The sequence below is a fragment of the Trichosurus vulpecula genome, chromosome 2 (genome assembly GCF_011100635.1).
Source record: "Trichosurus vulpecula isolate mTriVul1 chromosome 2, mTriVul1.pri, whole genome shotgun sequence".
Taxonomy (NCBI): Eukaryota; Metazoa; Chordata; class Mammalia; order Diprotodontia; family Phalangeridae; genus Trichosurus; species Trichosurus vulpecula.
The window spans coordinates 422,892,899-422,909,528 of NC_050574.1; the positions used below are offsets into that span (position 1 = coordinate 422,892,899).

The 16,630-nt window shown below is 37.1% G+C and overlaps 1 protein-coding gene across 6 annotated transcripts in view; it reads left to right on the forward strand.

The window, feature by feature from the left end:
* Nucleotides 1–16,630, forward strand: part of REPS2 (RALBP1 associated Eps domain containing 2) — a 261,912-nt gene that overhangs the window by 198,993 nt on the left and 46,289 nt on the right. For 3 of the 6 annotated variants that reach the window (XM_036747200.1, XM_036747205.1, XM_036747203.1), the window contains 2 exons: nt 8,567–8,628; nt 10,651–10,746. In XM_036747200.1, coding sequence (XP_036603095.1) covers nt 8,567–8,628; nt 10,651–10,746 — 158 coding nt within the window. The remainder of the gene's footprint in view (nt 1–8,566; nt 8,629–10,650; nt 10,747–16,630) is intronic. The other 3 variants (XM_036747202.1, XM_036747206.1, XM_036747204.1) reach the window with 1 other exon arrangement.

Here is a 16,630-nt window from a genome sequence, read left to right on the forward strand (position 1 = left end):
AGATGTTAAGTGACTTGCATCATGTCACATAGGTCCAAGCAGAGCCAGGACTAGACCCTAGGTCCCTGACCCTGTCACCTGGGTACCTACTACATAGGTACTACACATAGTAGGTGCTTAAATAAAAAACTGGTTCATTGACTTTTCCCGTTACAATGTGTCTTATATTTAGTGGTGTGCTGGTAAATTTTTAAAAACTGGCTGTCTGGGGGAAAAAGTACACAAGATACATTTTAAAGTTTAATCTCTATTATTAACATTTTCCCCATCTCATTAAGTCTAGGCAATCAACAAAACAATAAGTCAATCCCTGATTTGTAGTAGTTGCTGATTTTTGAATTGTAAATGCTCACACTGAAAATTTAATAGTCATCTTGAGCCTTTTCAAGCTGACTCCAGCACATCACTGCTTATGTTAAATAATCATATTTTAAAATATTGTCCAACTAGTCAAATTCATATAAATTGACTAGTTTTCCTATGACCACTTTGGCATAAAGCATTTTTTAGTGTTCCTTTCAGCTCCATCCATAGGGACTTTAGCTTAGGGAATAGTTCTGCTCACTATCCTTTCCCCCAAAAAGCTGCTAAGATAATTCCTCCCAAGTTTTAGATCCTTTGGCCTCAGCTCTCCATTTTTCTTTCCACATGGCTGGTGAGAAGCCAGAAAAGAGAAGATTTACAGATCTGTAGTATTACATGAACATTACATTAACTAATGTGACCTCCAATTAGAGAGGAATATTTTTTTCTTTCCTTTTCCCTTCCCTTCTTTAGCCCTTTACCCTTTTTGCTGCTAGTTTTAGTAACAAGACTGTACTCATGCATGTGCACGTGTGTGCACACACAAACAAATAAAATCATATACAAAGTTTATTTGATTACAGAATGGAGTTAAAAGATCAAGTTTACCAGAACATGAATTTTAGAAACAGATTTAAACAGAACTTAAGACCAAGATGTAAAGTAACTTCACCATGATGCTTATTAGGATAATTGGAGGATTAAAAAATAGACTTGTATTAGCCACAATCGACAGATGCCAAAATCTATAGACTCTTTATTTTAAAGTGTTTACTGTTAAAAGATCACAGAGGTACTCAGGGTTTGGGACATCTGAGTTGGTATTTTGGATAAACCTTAAACTGAATCAGATTCCCAATATCCTGTAAATTAGGAGTGTACTGAGAGGTCAGATCAGGTCCAATTTTTCAGTGCCCCTCCAGATGAGTGTGAGTCTTTCCTTTTCCCCCAAACTCATCTTGGACATCATTTAGGATGGCCTGAAGATGAACTTCTCTCTAGGATTAGGGAACAAGGAAGCATCTATTCAAATACAATTCAAAATTCAATTGTTCTAGAATAAGCTAAAATGGGATAACTACAAGGAAACAAGACCTTGTGAGATATGAACTAATATTTATAGCTTTTCTTTTATCCCACAACTTTGTCCAAGTTCTTTAGGGACCAGAGTTTTGTCTTATACTTCTTTTCATCCAGCACAGCACTCAGTGTAGTACCTTAGACAGAGTAAAGATAAAATGGTGATTGTCTCATTGAAGACTTTGAATGACTTCTGGTGGCCTACAGAAGAAAGTCTGGATTCCTTTACGCTGATGATCCTTCTGAATGCCTATACTTTCCCATATAGCTTTATTAGTATTTACAATGAATCACTAAAATCTAATTGAATCCTTCACTCATCAGCCCATCAACAAATCTTTATAAAACACCTAGTGTATGCCAGACAGTATGCTAGGTGATGGGATTACACAGACATAAAAGAAATAATTTCTGCCCTGAGGAGCTAACATTCTATTGGGGAAGCAACATATGTGTATATAAGACTATACAAAATAAATATATACATGTGCTGTCGTTTATTTTGGGGGAGGACAGGGAGAGGGACATGCTAACAACTGAGAGGATCAGGATATTCCTCATGGCATTTGAGTTGAGCTTTGGAGGAAACTAGAGATTCTGGGAAATAGGGCTGAAGAGGATGAACATTTCTAATATGTGAAGACATGGCGTTTACTATAGACATCTCCTCCCTGCCCCATACAGCTTTATCAGCCTATACATCGAATCGTTCAATAAAGCCTACTTAAATCCTTCATTCATCAGTCCATCACCAAATATTTATTAAATGCCTAGCATGTGCCAGGCAGCTTGTTAGGTATTGAGATTACAAATCTAATCATTTAATGTCGTAGGTGAGTAATAACAAGAAGACCATTTTGGCTGAACTACAAGGAGTAAAGAGGGGGAGTAATGTGTAATGAGACTGGAAAGGTAGGCTTTAACTACTGAAAAGAGGAATTTGTACTTTATTTGACCCTGGTCTAATTGGTCTACTCACAGTCCCCTCAATGTACCTTTCACTTTCCAGCTTTGTTCACACTTCCCCTCTCTTGGAAAACCTGTACTCCTTTCCACCAACATAAATCTTATTCAACCTTCAGAGTCAAGCTTAAATCCTACTTCCTTCACTATTTCCAGGTCTGTCCTGACCACCCCAAACCAAGATGATCTTTAGCACTAATTTATTACCTGTATCTCTTATTTGACATTTCATCATCTAACAAAATGCCTGGTACCTAGTAGGTGTTTAATAAGTGTTTATTGAATGCAATTGAACCCGCCCGTATCTTATACTGACTACCTTTTGCCATTAACTTACCTGTTCATGCATGGTAGTCCTGGATTATAAACCCCTGGAACATGGGGATCAAATAACATAGTTCTTGGTTTAAGAAGTGGTCATACACTGAAGGGCTGAGAGAGGGGAGGAAAATGAGCATTTAAATAGTCCCTACTATGTGCCAGACACTGTGCTAAACACTTTACAAATATCTCATTTCATCTTCACAATAACCCTGGGAGGCAGTTGCTATTATCATCCTCATTTCACAGCTGAGGAAACAAAGGCAAACAGAGGTTAAGTGACTTGCCCAGGGTCACACAGCTTATGTCTGAGGACAGATTTGAACTTAGGTTTTCCTGATTCCAGGACCAGTGTTTTATCCACTGTACCACTTAGCTCCCTCCAAGGACACTATGTTTTGCAAATAGTAGGTAGTCAGCCAACTAACATTTATTAAGCCCCATATGATGTGCCAAACACTGTTGTAAGCCCTAGAGATAAAAGAAAGGTACTTAATAAAGACTTGTTGGTTGAAAATAAATCAGGATCTCAGTATTGAAAAGGGCTCCACACCTGAATAACAGTTTTCTTGACAGCATCCCCAGCAAATGACTGTCTATTCTTGGCTGGAAGGTACTTAATGAAGGAGAAGTCAATTATTTGCCGAGGCAGCTCATTGTGCTTTTATCAATGATTAAGAAGTTTTTCTTTACATCAAGCCCAAACCAGCCCCTCTGTAGTGTCCACCCATTGTTCTTAGCCCTGCCTTTTGGGGCCAGGCAGAACATGTCTATTTCTTCTTCCATTTAACAGCCCTCCAGATCCTTAAAGATGGCCCCTTCAACCAATTTTTTATGGCAGCGTCTTGAAGTCCTTCAACAACCTGGGTACCTTGCACCAGGATTTTTCTACTTTGTCATTATTTTTCTAAAAATGTAGTGTGCAAATAAGAACACAGTGATCTAAACTAGGGCAGAATACAGTGGACCACTTCAACAGTAATCAGCAAACACTTATTAAATGCCCACTTTGCATCAGGCATAGTGCTAGGTGCTATAAAATAAAGGCCCAAAGCAATTCCTTTCTCTCAAGGCTCACATTCTCAGTTTTAATTCTCCTGACACTATTCCTACAGGATCTTGCTATGCTTTTATATTTGTCCCCCCTTACAAGCTCTAGCTTTGCTCTCCTATATGCATCTTTTAAAAATCTGCATTAGTGATTTCCCTGAACATTCCCATAGATATATTTAGACAACTCTCCATTTTTTTCCTCATTAGAATTGTTTCTCTTTGTATATTCAGAGTTTCATTCTTTAGAATGAATGGAATGACTTCCCTTGTAGGATTTTAGTCCACAGGATACTACCTCCTAAGCCTTTGAAATACATTCTCTCAAAATATAGGGTGCACGTTAAATTATGCGCAACTTTCCTCTCCTTGGCCACAAATTCTAAGTTGGGGGGGGGTCATGTCACTGAAAAGGTTCCCATCCTTTTTATTTCAGTAACCGATTTCTTATTGGTGAGAATCACTTTTAGGAGAGCAGTTTTTTTCATCAAGTCATCCAATTTTGAAGACTGAAATCATGATTAAGGTGAGCTAAGAGAGACAGACAGACAGACAGACAGATGCATCTTTATTTTTTTGTTCTGTCTGGGTGGTCTGTAACATACTAAGGACTTGTGTCCAGATGTTCTGTAGTACACCAAATGTTCTAAGGAGTCAACTGAAATAGTGTGCATGATATTGCTGAAAATAACTAGGAAATAAACCTTTTGATGCTCAGCAATCAATAATGTGGAATGTCTTCTCAAGTAAAGATCCTGAGATGGTACAAGTCCAAGATTCAAAGCTGAAACAGCAACAGACAATAGTCCTTTATCTATTTAGTTACACTTACACAGCATAGTAGCTATGACCATCAGCAATGTTATTTTCAAATATGAAGTATAACTGTGTTTTTAAATTAAAAATGTTCAGGACAAATATGTTCTTTTGATCCAGATCTTGCTTAGGAATGATATATTTGAAAAAATTTTGTCAATAGTTTAGACAACCAGGCCAGGAAAAAAAATTTCCTTTGTAATACTTACTGAAACCATAGCAAGGATTTTGTATGATATGGAGAAATACCACCCTAAGGCCATGTCTTCTATGTCTGATTCATAAAAGCTTTTGCTTTCTGTGAGCTAGATTTAAGTTTAGTATATAACAGTCTCTTTGAGACCCTTGATATTTGGTCCTACATTAACTTAAACAAGTAAGTTTGAAATTGCTCCCATTCAGCCCATTTCTGGAGAAGTTTTAAGGAAAGTACAGTTGTCTTCTGGTTGTAGTTTTATTGGTTTTCACATAGAACACAGGCCAAATGCTGGTGAATGGTAGAACAAAATTGTTTGAATGCAATTTGCTGTACTAATTTCTCTAGAGATCAACATGTAAATAAATAAACTTCCAAGTACACTGAGAGGCGTGAGCATCTAAAATTTATGTTGCATTTTGGAGAGGTGCAAAGTACATGGGGATTAGCTCATTCAAGTTATAGACAATTGAAGTATAAAGTGTGATCTTTTTATTTAAGTCAGTAAGCATTTATTAAAGGGAAAACTAGGTGGTGCAGTGGATAGTGCACTGGGTTTCAAATCAGGAAGACTAATCTTGCCGAGTTCAAATCCAGTGTCAGACACTTACTAGCTATGTGACCCTGGGCAAATCACTTAGATCCTTTTGTCTCAGTTCCTCATCTGTAAAATGAACTGGAAAAGGAAAGGACAAACCACTCTAATATTTTTGCCAAGAAAACCTTGAAATGGGGCCATGAAGATTCAGACACAACTGAATAACAAGAACAAAACATTTATTAAGCACATTCTATGTGCCAGGCACTGAGCTAAGTGCTGGGGATACCAAAAAAGAAAAAAGCAAAAGATAGTCCCTGATTTCAAGAAGCTCACACAGATTAATGAGGGATACAACATGCAAATAGCTTCAAACAAACAATATACAGGATAAATTGGAAATAATTTTCAGAGAGAAGTCATTAACATTAAGGGGGATCAGGAAAGGCTTCTTACAGAAAGTGGGATTTTTACTGGGATTTAAAGGAAGCCAGGAGGTAGAGATCAGGAGGGAGAGTATTCCGGTTATGAAAGACACCCAGTCAAAATGCTCAGAGTTTGGAGATGGAGTGTTTTGTGTGAAGAACAGCAAGGAGATAAGTTATTGGATCACCATGTATGTGGGGAATGAAGAAAGTGTAAGAAGGCTGGAAAAGTAAGAGGGAGCCAGGTTGTAAAGAGTGATCCTGGAGAGGTTATGGAGCCACTGGAATTTATTGAATAGGGAGGTGACGTGGTCAGACCTATGCTTTGGGAAGAACACTTTGACAGCTAAGTGGAGAATGGACTGGATTGGAGGAGATTCGAGCCAGGGAGCTGACCAAAAGGCTACTGTAATAGTTCAGGTGTGAGATGATGAGGGCTTGTACCTGAGTGGTGGTGGCCATGTCAGAGAAGAGAAGGGAGCACAATGAGAGGTGATATTCTATTTCTGTTGGCGATCTAAAAAGAAATGTAATTTTTAAAAATTTTGTCTATTACATCTTCAGAGCAGTGTTTAGTTACTTTTATGTGTACTAAATATTTTAACTATCTTAAAAATAGTTGCTCTGGTTTTTTATGCTTCAGCTCTTGATGGGTATTGTGTTTTTTGGTTTAGGGAGTAGATTTTAAACAACAAAGACACACAGTCTTTGTTGAGGCTAGATGTCTTTACCACCAAAATAACTGTAATGTTATATTTTTTAAAGATTGATGAGTTATAGAGAAAATGAAAATATGTGATGTTCTTCTTGTTTAGCATTTCTTTGTGAATAAAATTTTACTTTAATATATAAATTACTCAAGTATAATTGTTTGGACTTTTCCAAAGGAACAAGCATCAGTTTGGGAAATATCCAGCAGTGTTGATTGGGGCTTCAGAAGTCTGTATTTGATAGGGGGCCCTTCAAGGGTAACTCCAAGCGACTTCCATCAACCCCACCTGATATGTACTTTTAAACTTAGGACTCTTCATTACAGATGCCTTTACAGAGCCTCAGTTCCCCTGCAGCTTGACCTTGTGAAGTGTTTTATGGATTTAATGAGAGACAGATTGAGAGAAATAATGGATGGGCCACATGTTTGTTACCATCTCAGGTCACTAGCTTGGAATGCTATTACATTACTGCATTACATTACTCTGAGTTATATTAAGAAAGCGCAACCCCGCCCCCCCCCCCCAATCTCTTCCCTTGAGCTGTTCTGACTCTAGAGAAATATTTGCAAAAATTTAGGAAAAAATGGCATTAATTTCTAATAGGACACTGGTGATAGTACATATGTTATCAAATATACTATATATTTTGCGAATCTCCTACACCTGAATAGAAAATTTTATTTTCCTCTGTTTTCAAGTAAGATAATTTACTTTGCCAATATAAAAAACAAACTTTATGTAACACCAAAATTGATTTTTATATAATTCCACTGAGTTTTCACATATCAGATTTATATAGTAGATATATCCTTTCTCAATTATTTAGTGACAGGCAGGATATTATTCTTGACTTAGCTAAAGTTTATTTAAGTATGTCGTATAACTTTGAAAAATAGCCATGTTAATGACTCAATTTTTTTTTCTAAAAGTAGCTTTCATTTGGAATTAGATTATATTATACACACACACACACACACACACACACCCACACACACACACACACACACACACACACACACACACACACACACCCCCACACATGTGGTATGTGTGCGTTTAATATAAAACCACTTCAACAACTTATCCATATCGATAGGGATCAGGACTAACAAAAAAAATTGAAATCTATAAGTAACCCACCAAATATAATGATGAGGATAGCTAATATTTATATATCACTTTAAGCAAAATGCCTTACATGTGTGTTTCATTTGATCCTTACAACAACCCTGTGACTTAAGGACTATTTTCTTCATTTTATAGATGAAGAAAGCAAAACAGAGTGACTTGTCCAGGGTTGCACAGGCTAAGAGTCAGAAGCAGTATTCAAACTCAGGCCCTTCCAACCCTAAGGCTAATTCTAAATCTACTACATTAAGCTTCCTCATAAAATGTCATTTTAGCAATTAGTCTCAACTCTCCGCCACCCTCAAATCTGTTCCCCAGAACTCTTTCTATTAGGGATTAATTATATCATAGGATGGCAGCTAGGTGGCACAGTGGGTAGAGTGCTGGGCCCAAAGTCCAGAAGACTCATCTTCCTGAGTTAAAATCTGGCCTCAGGCACTGCCTAGCTGTGTGACCTTGGTCAAGTCACTTAACTCTATTTGCCTTAGGTCCTCCTCTATAAAATGAGCTGGAGGAGGAAATGGCAAACCACTCCAGCATCTTTGCCAAGAAAACCCCAAATGAGGTCATGAACAGTCAGGCAGGATGGAAAGGACTGAACAAAAGCTGACTTGTTTGAGTCTCACTCCTTTTATTTTTCCTGGTTTATTCCCTATGTTTACTTACAATTCAATGTCCAAAAAACAAGAGAAAAGCAGAAAAGCAAGGGAGCTGTATTATCTCAAAGTAAGTGTTAAATACTTGAATAATAACTGATGTCTTGAAATGTTTTATTCCATTCTCATGGCCTATGTAATGCCATTCCACTCCTACTTAAAATAAGCCTTCAAAAATAGTTGCTTCAATAAATACGTGGATTTGGATGTCAGGATAAAGTGGGGGGAAATGGTTAGAAATAATGTATACTGAGTGTTTTTTTAAAGAAGATCAACATTTACATTATACATTTAAAACATTTCAGATATTCCTGGTTATAGACAAGAGTTACCCTTAAAAAGAAATTATAATAATATATTGTGGTTTGTTTTTTCAGCTGCTAAACCTGGACTGTTACCTCCACCACCGGCTCTTCCTCCTAGACCTTTTGTGTCACAGGTAGGAACCAAATTTGATCCCAGTAATTTTAACATGAATGTTTCATATTGCTAACAGCCCTATGCACACCGTTCTTTGACTTACACAAATGAATCAGGTAGTCTTTCATGTGGATGACAAATCATGTAGTCTGCAAAAGAATTGGACTTTTATTATCCTTAAAAGGTGAGTTTCTCAACAGACCACCAAACCTTTGGACAAATCTCTGGCCATACAAGTTTGCTTTCCAGCAGAATTGCTGCAGTTATAGCCCAAAGGGATGGGGGTGGTGGCATAGTGGAGAGAGATTATGTACCTATAAGGACTGGGCTACTTCACTGAAGCATACATAGACACTGGAGAACAGGATCAGACTGTCCTGAAATCTTTCCGTTTATGGCTAAGTAGCAGGGATGAAGCTAGTTGGCTGAAATTGAGTGGTCATTAGCGTGACACTAGCTTGGTATTGTATAGTCCCAGTATAGCCTTAAAATTCTGTGATGTACTAAGAACAAAGTGCCAAGGCGGCAAAGAAGGGAAAGCTGTTTTGTATGCAAGCTATCTCCCTCATTGACATGCATTTCTATGCTTCTTCATCAAATCACCACCCGTGTTGATTAGAAGTAAGAGTGCAATAAATTTAGAGAGTGTGTTATGGGGCCTCCCTTTTATCAAGTCTACTGATGAGAGATGTTAACAAGACAGTTTCTATAATTGTTTTATTCCACTTTAACTTATAAGGATGAGAATTATCTTAGTCCCCTCTGCAAGAATGCCCTTCCTTATGTTCTACCACTGAAATATTCTAGTTTTCATCTCTCAATGAGTATTTTGTGGCACACTTGAGGGAATCTTTCACCAGGAAGGTTCCAGGTTTCTACCTTGTGACATTCCATAGTTCTAAGGTATTAATTTACATGGGACAAATAGTTAATTTCAGATTAAGGTGAACAGTTTCATGACCAGCTGAGTTACCTAATCCTAACCCGTCCTCCCGCCTCAGGAAAGTGAAGTATTTGTTTCCAATTGAAGGATAATAAGATAGCTGGAAAGACTAGTTGAAGGTCTGTCTTCTCTGACTCAAGGACAAGCTAGAAGTCCTTTTAATTAGTGTCTCAACACACCTACCTAATTTGGACTTTCACTGGTCTTCACTCAATCAAGTTGAGTGTCTACCATGTATCTAAGTGCTATACTTATCTTCTAGGCCAGCGGTGTCAAACTCAACTACAAATGAAATCCCATGTACTTCATCCTGACTTAGAAAATCATAAATTAATGCTATCCATGTTTTATTGTATTTTTATTTATTTTGTTAAATGTTTCCCAATTATATTTTAATCTTGGTGGGAGCAGCCTTCAAATTTGGCACCTCATGCTGGAGCTGCCCCAGAACCATCTTTTTACCGCTAGATTTAAAGATTTTGCCATCATCATTAGGCAGGGATCTGGACTACTAAGTGAAAACTGAGGAGGGGCAATGTGGCATAACGGATAGAGCATGGGAGTTGTAGTCAGGAAGATCAAGGTTCAAATTTGACCTTAGACATTTACTAGCTATTTGACCCTGGGAAAAATCACTTAACCTCTCTTGGCCTCAGTTTCTTCCTCTGTAAAATGAGGGGTCTCTTGGGTCCCTTCCAGCTGTAAATCTTTTATCCGAAGATCCCAATTCCAGGGTTATACTTACAAGAAATTGGGATTTTGTCGGTCTAAACCAGATGGAATTCCAGAGTTTAGTCATTCTCACTTGCCATTTTTTAGTGACTGCTCTCTAGAATCCAAACCAAATGCTAACTAGTAACTAATTAATGTGCTCTACCAACATGAAGGCACACAGAGAAAACTGTTCTCAAAAAAGAGCATTCATGATGATCCTCACTTTTCTATACTCTTTCCCCTGCTTTGAATTCTGCTGCTGCTTCTGTCTGAAATCTCTGATCATTTGGCTTGAGCCTTCTACCAATGTATTGAGGTAGAATTTGTTACCCTTATTTGTGTAGCCAGAAGGAAAGATCTTCATGAGTTTTCTTGTTTGTCTAGCAGGTTTTACACCATAACACAAGCAATGACTCCATCAGCCAGCCCAAACCTCCAGGCCAGCTACCAGGCTATGGTGATTTCAGACTTCCAGAGCAGGTAGGTAACAAAGACAAACACAGATTTCCCAGGCCATTCTTCCATCTCTTCCTGTGCCTTTTCTTAAAAATATAATTGTTTTCAATTAACAACAATTTATTTTCTCTTCCTCCTTTCTCTCCCCAAATGAAAAAAAATCCTTGTGACAAATATGCAAGATAAAATAAAACAAATTCCCATGTTGCTTATTTATTTAAAACATTTATTTATTTATTTTTAGTTTTCAACATTCACTTTTATAAGATTTTGAGTTTTACATTTTTCCCCCTCTTTCTCTCTTCCCTCCCCCCTCCCCAAGATGGTGTGCATTCTGATATAGGGCATACATGTACAATCATATTAAACATATTTCCACATTAGTCATGTTGCAAAGAAGAATTAGATCCAAAGAGAAAAACTATGAGAAAGGAAAAAAAAGAAAAATAGTATGCATAATCTGCATTCAAACTCCATAGTTCTTTTTCTGGATGGCATTTTCCATCATGAGTCTTTTGGAATTGTCTTAGGTCATTGCATTGCTGAGAAGAGCTAAGTTTATCAAAGCTGGTCATTGTACAATGTTGCTGTTACTGTGTACAATGTTTTCCTGGTTCTGCTCACTTCACTCAGCATCAGTTCATGCAAGTCTTTCCAGGTTTTTCTGAAGTCAGCCTGCACATCATTTCTTTTTTTTTTCTTGAAGAAAATGTCTTTGTTTTTATTCATTTCCCACTTTTCATTTTAATAGGTCAAGTTGGAGATATTGTAATTACATGCAGTGTTGTTTTGTCATCTTTATCCTTCCGTTTTGGTGTTGACTTTGCCTGTTGTTGTGTCCTTTTCAGTCACATCTGATTCTTCGTGACCCCATTTGAAGTTTTCTTGGCAATGATCCTGGAGTGGTTTTTCATTTCCTTCGTTAGCTCATTTTAGAGATGAGGAAACTGAGATAAACAGGGTTAAATGACTTACCCAGGGTCACACAGATAGTAAGTGTCTGAGGCCAGATTTGAACTTGAGACTTCTGACTCCAGGCTCACTATCCTAACCACTGTGCCAACTAGATGCCCACATATACATATACCAATATATAAAGCATATATATATAATATATTACTCTATGCGTATGTAATTTAATACTCATTCTACTAGTAGTTTATATTATGTTATGCATGCATGTAGGGAGCATATGCACATATTGGATGACTGTGCATGTATGTATGCAATCATATATGTATGAATGTCTGTGTGTTCTTATGTGTATATTGGGGGACTGACCAGGCTCAGCTTTTATGAGTATGCTCAGTTTTGCTTGTCAAATGCAATGTCTGCATAACTTTTAGAGCATGAGCTTCCCATCTACTAATCACGAGGTAAAGAAATGAACTTCTAATTGACAGCTGAGCCTCAACTGGAATACTTTCAATAGTCACTGACCCACCAAAGCTCTATTTCTTCCCTCCCTGCCTGTGATTGAGGAAAGACATGTCTGGGTAGGGAGAGAGGCCTCACACTAAATTTAACCTCCCTGCTCAGTCTAATATGTGTGCTATAAATATAAGTTCCTGTTCTTTGCCTCTTTGTGTTTGTTCTTTCTTGTTCTTAAGAGAAAAGAGTATTAGTGATGGCTGCTGGTGATGGCTATGATCTGTTTTTTAAATTAAGATTTTTTATTTTTAGTTTACAACACTCAGTTCTGCATGATTTTGAGTTCCAGATTTTCTCCCCCCCCAAGATGGCATGGAATCTGATATATCTTCTACATATAACTTCGCATTGAACTTATTTACACAGTAGTCAAATTGTAAAGAAGAATTATGACCAATGGAATGAATCATGAGAAAGAAGAAACAGAACCAAAAAAGCAAAAACAAAAACAAAAGAGAAAAAAAAAACAAAAGAAAAAAAAGGAGAGCAGTTTGCCTCAATCTGCATTCAGTCTCCTTAGTTCTTTCTCTGGATGTAGCTAGCTTTTCCATCCTGAGTCCTTTGGAGTTGTCTTTGAACCTTGTATTGCTGAGAAGAGTGAGGTCTATCAAGGTTAGTCATCACAGAATCCATATATCTGTTTCTCCTAATTCTTCTCCACTCACTCAACATTATATTGTGTAGGTTTTCCAGGTTATTATGAAGTCCATATCTTCCCCATTTCTTATAGCACAATAGTATTCCATTACATTCACATACCACAACTTGTTCAGCCATTCCCCAATTGATGGGTATCCCCTTGATTTCCAGTTCTTTACTACTACAAAAAGAGCTGCTATAAATATTTTTGTACATATGGGTCCTTTCCCACTTGTGTGATCTCTTTGGGATACAACCCTAGAAGTGGTATTGCTGGGTCAAAGGGTATGGACATTTTTATAGCCCTTTGGGCATAGTTCCAAATTGCTCTCCAGAATGGCTGATTCTGTTCACAACTCCACCAGTAATGTAACAGTGTTCCAGTTTCCTCTCCAGCATTTATCATTTTGCTGTTTTGTCATTTTAGCCAATCTGACAGGAGAGATGTGGTACCTAAGAGTTGTTTTGATTTGCATTTCTCTAATCAGTTGTGATTTCGAGCATTTTTTCATATGTCTATAGATATCTTTAATTTCTTCCTCTGAAAACTGCCTGTTCACATCCTTTGACCATTTCTCAATTGGAGAATGACTTGTATTCCTATAAATATGGCTCAGTTCCCTGTATATTTTAGAGATGAGGCCTTTATCAGAGACAATAGTTGTAAAGATTTTCTCCCAATTTTCTGCTTCCCTCCTAATCTTTGTTGCATTGGCTTTTTTTATACAAAAACTTTTCAATTTAACATAATCAAAATTATCCATTTTGCATTTTGTAGTGTTCTCCATCTCTTGTTGTGTCATGAATTCTTTCCTTTTCCATAAACCTGATAGGTAAACTATTCCTTGCTCTCCCAAATAGCTTATAGTATCAGCTTTTATTCCTAAATCATGAACCCATTTTGACTTTATTTTGGTTTATGGTGTAAGATATTGGTCCATGTCTAGTTTCTGCCCTACCATTTTCCAATTTTCCCAGCAGTTTTTGTGACACATCATTTCTTACAGAACAATAGTATTCTGTTACATTCATATACCACAATTTATTCAACCATTCCCCAATTAATGGGTATCCCCTCAGTTTCCCCATGTTGTTTCTATCTCTGTGTGTGTTGTATATATGTGTCTGATTCTGTACTGTGAGTCCATCATATCTTTTTTAGAAAGTGGGTGTGTTTGAACTTTGGAATTGATTGCATCATGGGGGAGATGTTGGCAGAGGACCATCCAGCATAGCATGCCCGCATCAAAGAAGGCTCTGTGCTCTATGAGCAAAGCAGAATTGCAGTAGCTCAAAAGAAACAGGAGATATACAAATTTGGAGAAATCTCCACCCCAAATATCCATATGAACCATTTGTGCCTGACCTGTGGTAGAGCATTCTGAGCTTATATTGGTCTGATTGGCCACAGTCTGACACACCATACCTTGACTCCAACATAGTGATGTCATTTTGGTCCTCCTCAAGAATGAAGGACAACAACCTAACCTAACCTAACCTTTAGAAGGCAGGTAACCCTTTTCATCATCAGTTGTTTCCAATCATGGTTGAGCATTGATCAGAGTTTTTATGACTCTCTCAAAGTTGTCTTTATAGTAACATTTTTGTTGTATACGTTGTTTTCCCGATTCTGATCACTTCACTCTGAATCTGTTTCAGTTCATAAAAATCTCAGTTTTCTCTAAACCCTTTTGCCATTTCTTATGGCACAATAGAGTTCTATTATATTCACTTACCATAACTAGTTCAGCCATTCCTTAATTGATGAGCTCTTCTTAGTTTCCAGTTCTTTGCCACCACAGAAAGAGGTGCTATTAATATTTTTGTACTTAAGGATTCTTTTCCTCTGGTATCTTTTGGTTACATGAAACTAGTGGTGGCACACCTGAGTCAAAGGGTTCTCTGGCACTTTCTTGCCCCACAATTTACTTGAGCAGGAAGTTACTATCTAATGTATCATGTAATCTATATATCATTTACTATATACCATGTAAATCTAGTACTATGAGATTAGTTTTTGTGTTATAGTCAGTCACATACAGTAAAAGATATCATTTTATAACATTGCCTTTTGGAAGAAATCCTCAAATATCTGTGTTGGAGCCTGAGGGCTCCTATAGAGGCTGGTTCATTCTTCCTCATTCTTAAAGATACTGAGAACAATAATCCATAGTTTTCCTTAAGTGCAACCCTTGGGCTGCATTATATAAATGTAAGTTAATGTAATTATAAAGCATTATATAAATGTAATCTGTTATTTTCATCACCTAATTTCATTAAGGCTATAGTTAGTTAAATTTTGTGTCTTTTCTAAATTGGTTGTTCCAACAGTCGGTCAACAAGCACTCATATGCCAGAACTGTGCTAAGCACTGGAGATACAAAGAAAGGCAAAAGTATAATAGTCCCTGCCTTCAAGGAGCTCACATTCTAATGAAAGAGACAACATGTAAATAACCATGTACATCTAAGATATACACTGTAAGTAGAAGGACATCTCAGAGGGAAGGGACTAGCAAAGCTATTAAAATCTAGTAATTTCCCTTGGAACAGTTAAAAATGAGAAAGAAAGTTTCGCTACGAGATACCTTTGATGTTTCCACTGGAAGTTGCTTCGTGGAGGCTGATTATCAAAGCCCTTTCCTTTTCCTTCTTCCAGCTTGCCACTTTGGGACCCTTCACTGTTTAACAGTCCAGTCTCATTATAAAGAAATCCGGGGGATTACGCAGATTCTTCTGTTGCTCTGGAATTTTTACACATGAAGTGCTCCTTGACATAAGTAGCCAATCAATCAAGTCTTAGACATCTTTCTTTCCTTTTTTGTTGAAGAAAAATTGACGTGGAGCTATTTATTATAGAGGAATATGAACTGTCATGCCCACATTAGAAAGTAGACCTTGTTAGAAAAAATAAAACCGGGTGAAATTAAAGCCATCAGGTTTTTTCCTTCTTTTTTTAGCAGCTCACAGAAAAGGTTTGGGGGTGCGGAAAAAACTGACACAAATGGTGAAAATTTCAGTTTTCAGATCAGCTATGGATTTTATTTTCTTGGTTCTTCATCTCTGGTATCATGCAGGATGAGTACAACTTAAATGTTCTAAGTGAAGAAAATGCATCACTTATAAGATGTAGTTCTTTAAGGTTTGGGCCAAGCAGCAAAATGAACATTCAGAGATTTGTGTATGGGTGATATGCATTTGTGTGTTTTCAGATATTTATATTTACTCCTATTTATATTAATTCATATTTATATGCTTATATAGGATATTATCAAATTATACAATACTGCAAATCTTGGAGTGCTGTATAAAATGCTAGCTGTTATGTACTTGCATGTTCTACAAATATCTGGATACTTATCTTACCCATTATCCCCCACACAAAGTGAAAATGAACTATTAAGTGAGATAAGATGTATAGGTTTTCAGTATAAAATAGAATTTAACTGAACCCTAAATATACAAGCACAGCTGTAGTCAACATCTGGATTAAGTTACCAGAGTGGGAGCCCTTGGTTTAAAAATTCAGTAGAAGCAGATCTGCTTTCAAGCTGGCAGGAGGATAACAAAGAACCCAAGTGAAAAGGAGCAGACACTAGCCTTACTCCACTGGAAAACTTTCTGCACTCTTTCTTACAGGGCTATCTAATAACTGTAATAGCTGCAATTTACATAGCACTTTAAAGTTTGCAAAGTGATTTACTCATTTTATCTTCACAATAATCCTGAGAATTAGGGGCTATTATTCCCGTTTTATAGTTGAGGACATTGAGGCAGATAGAGGTTGAGTGACTTGCCCAAGGTCATACAGTTAAATGTTTGAGGCCAGATTTGAACTT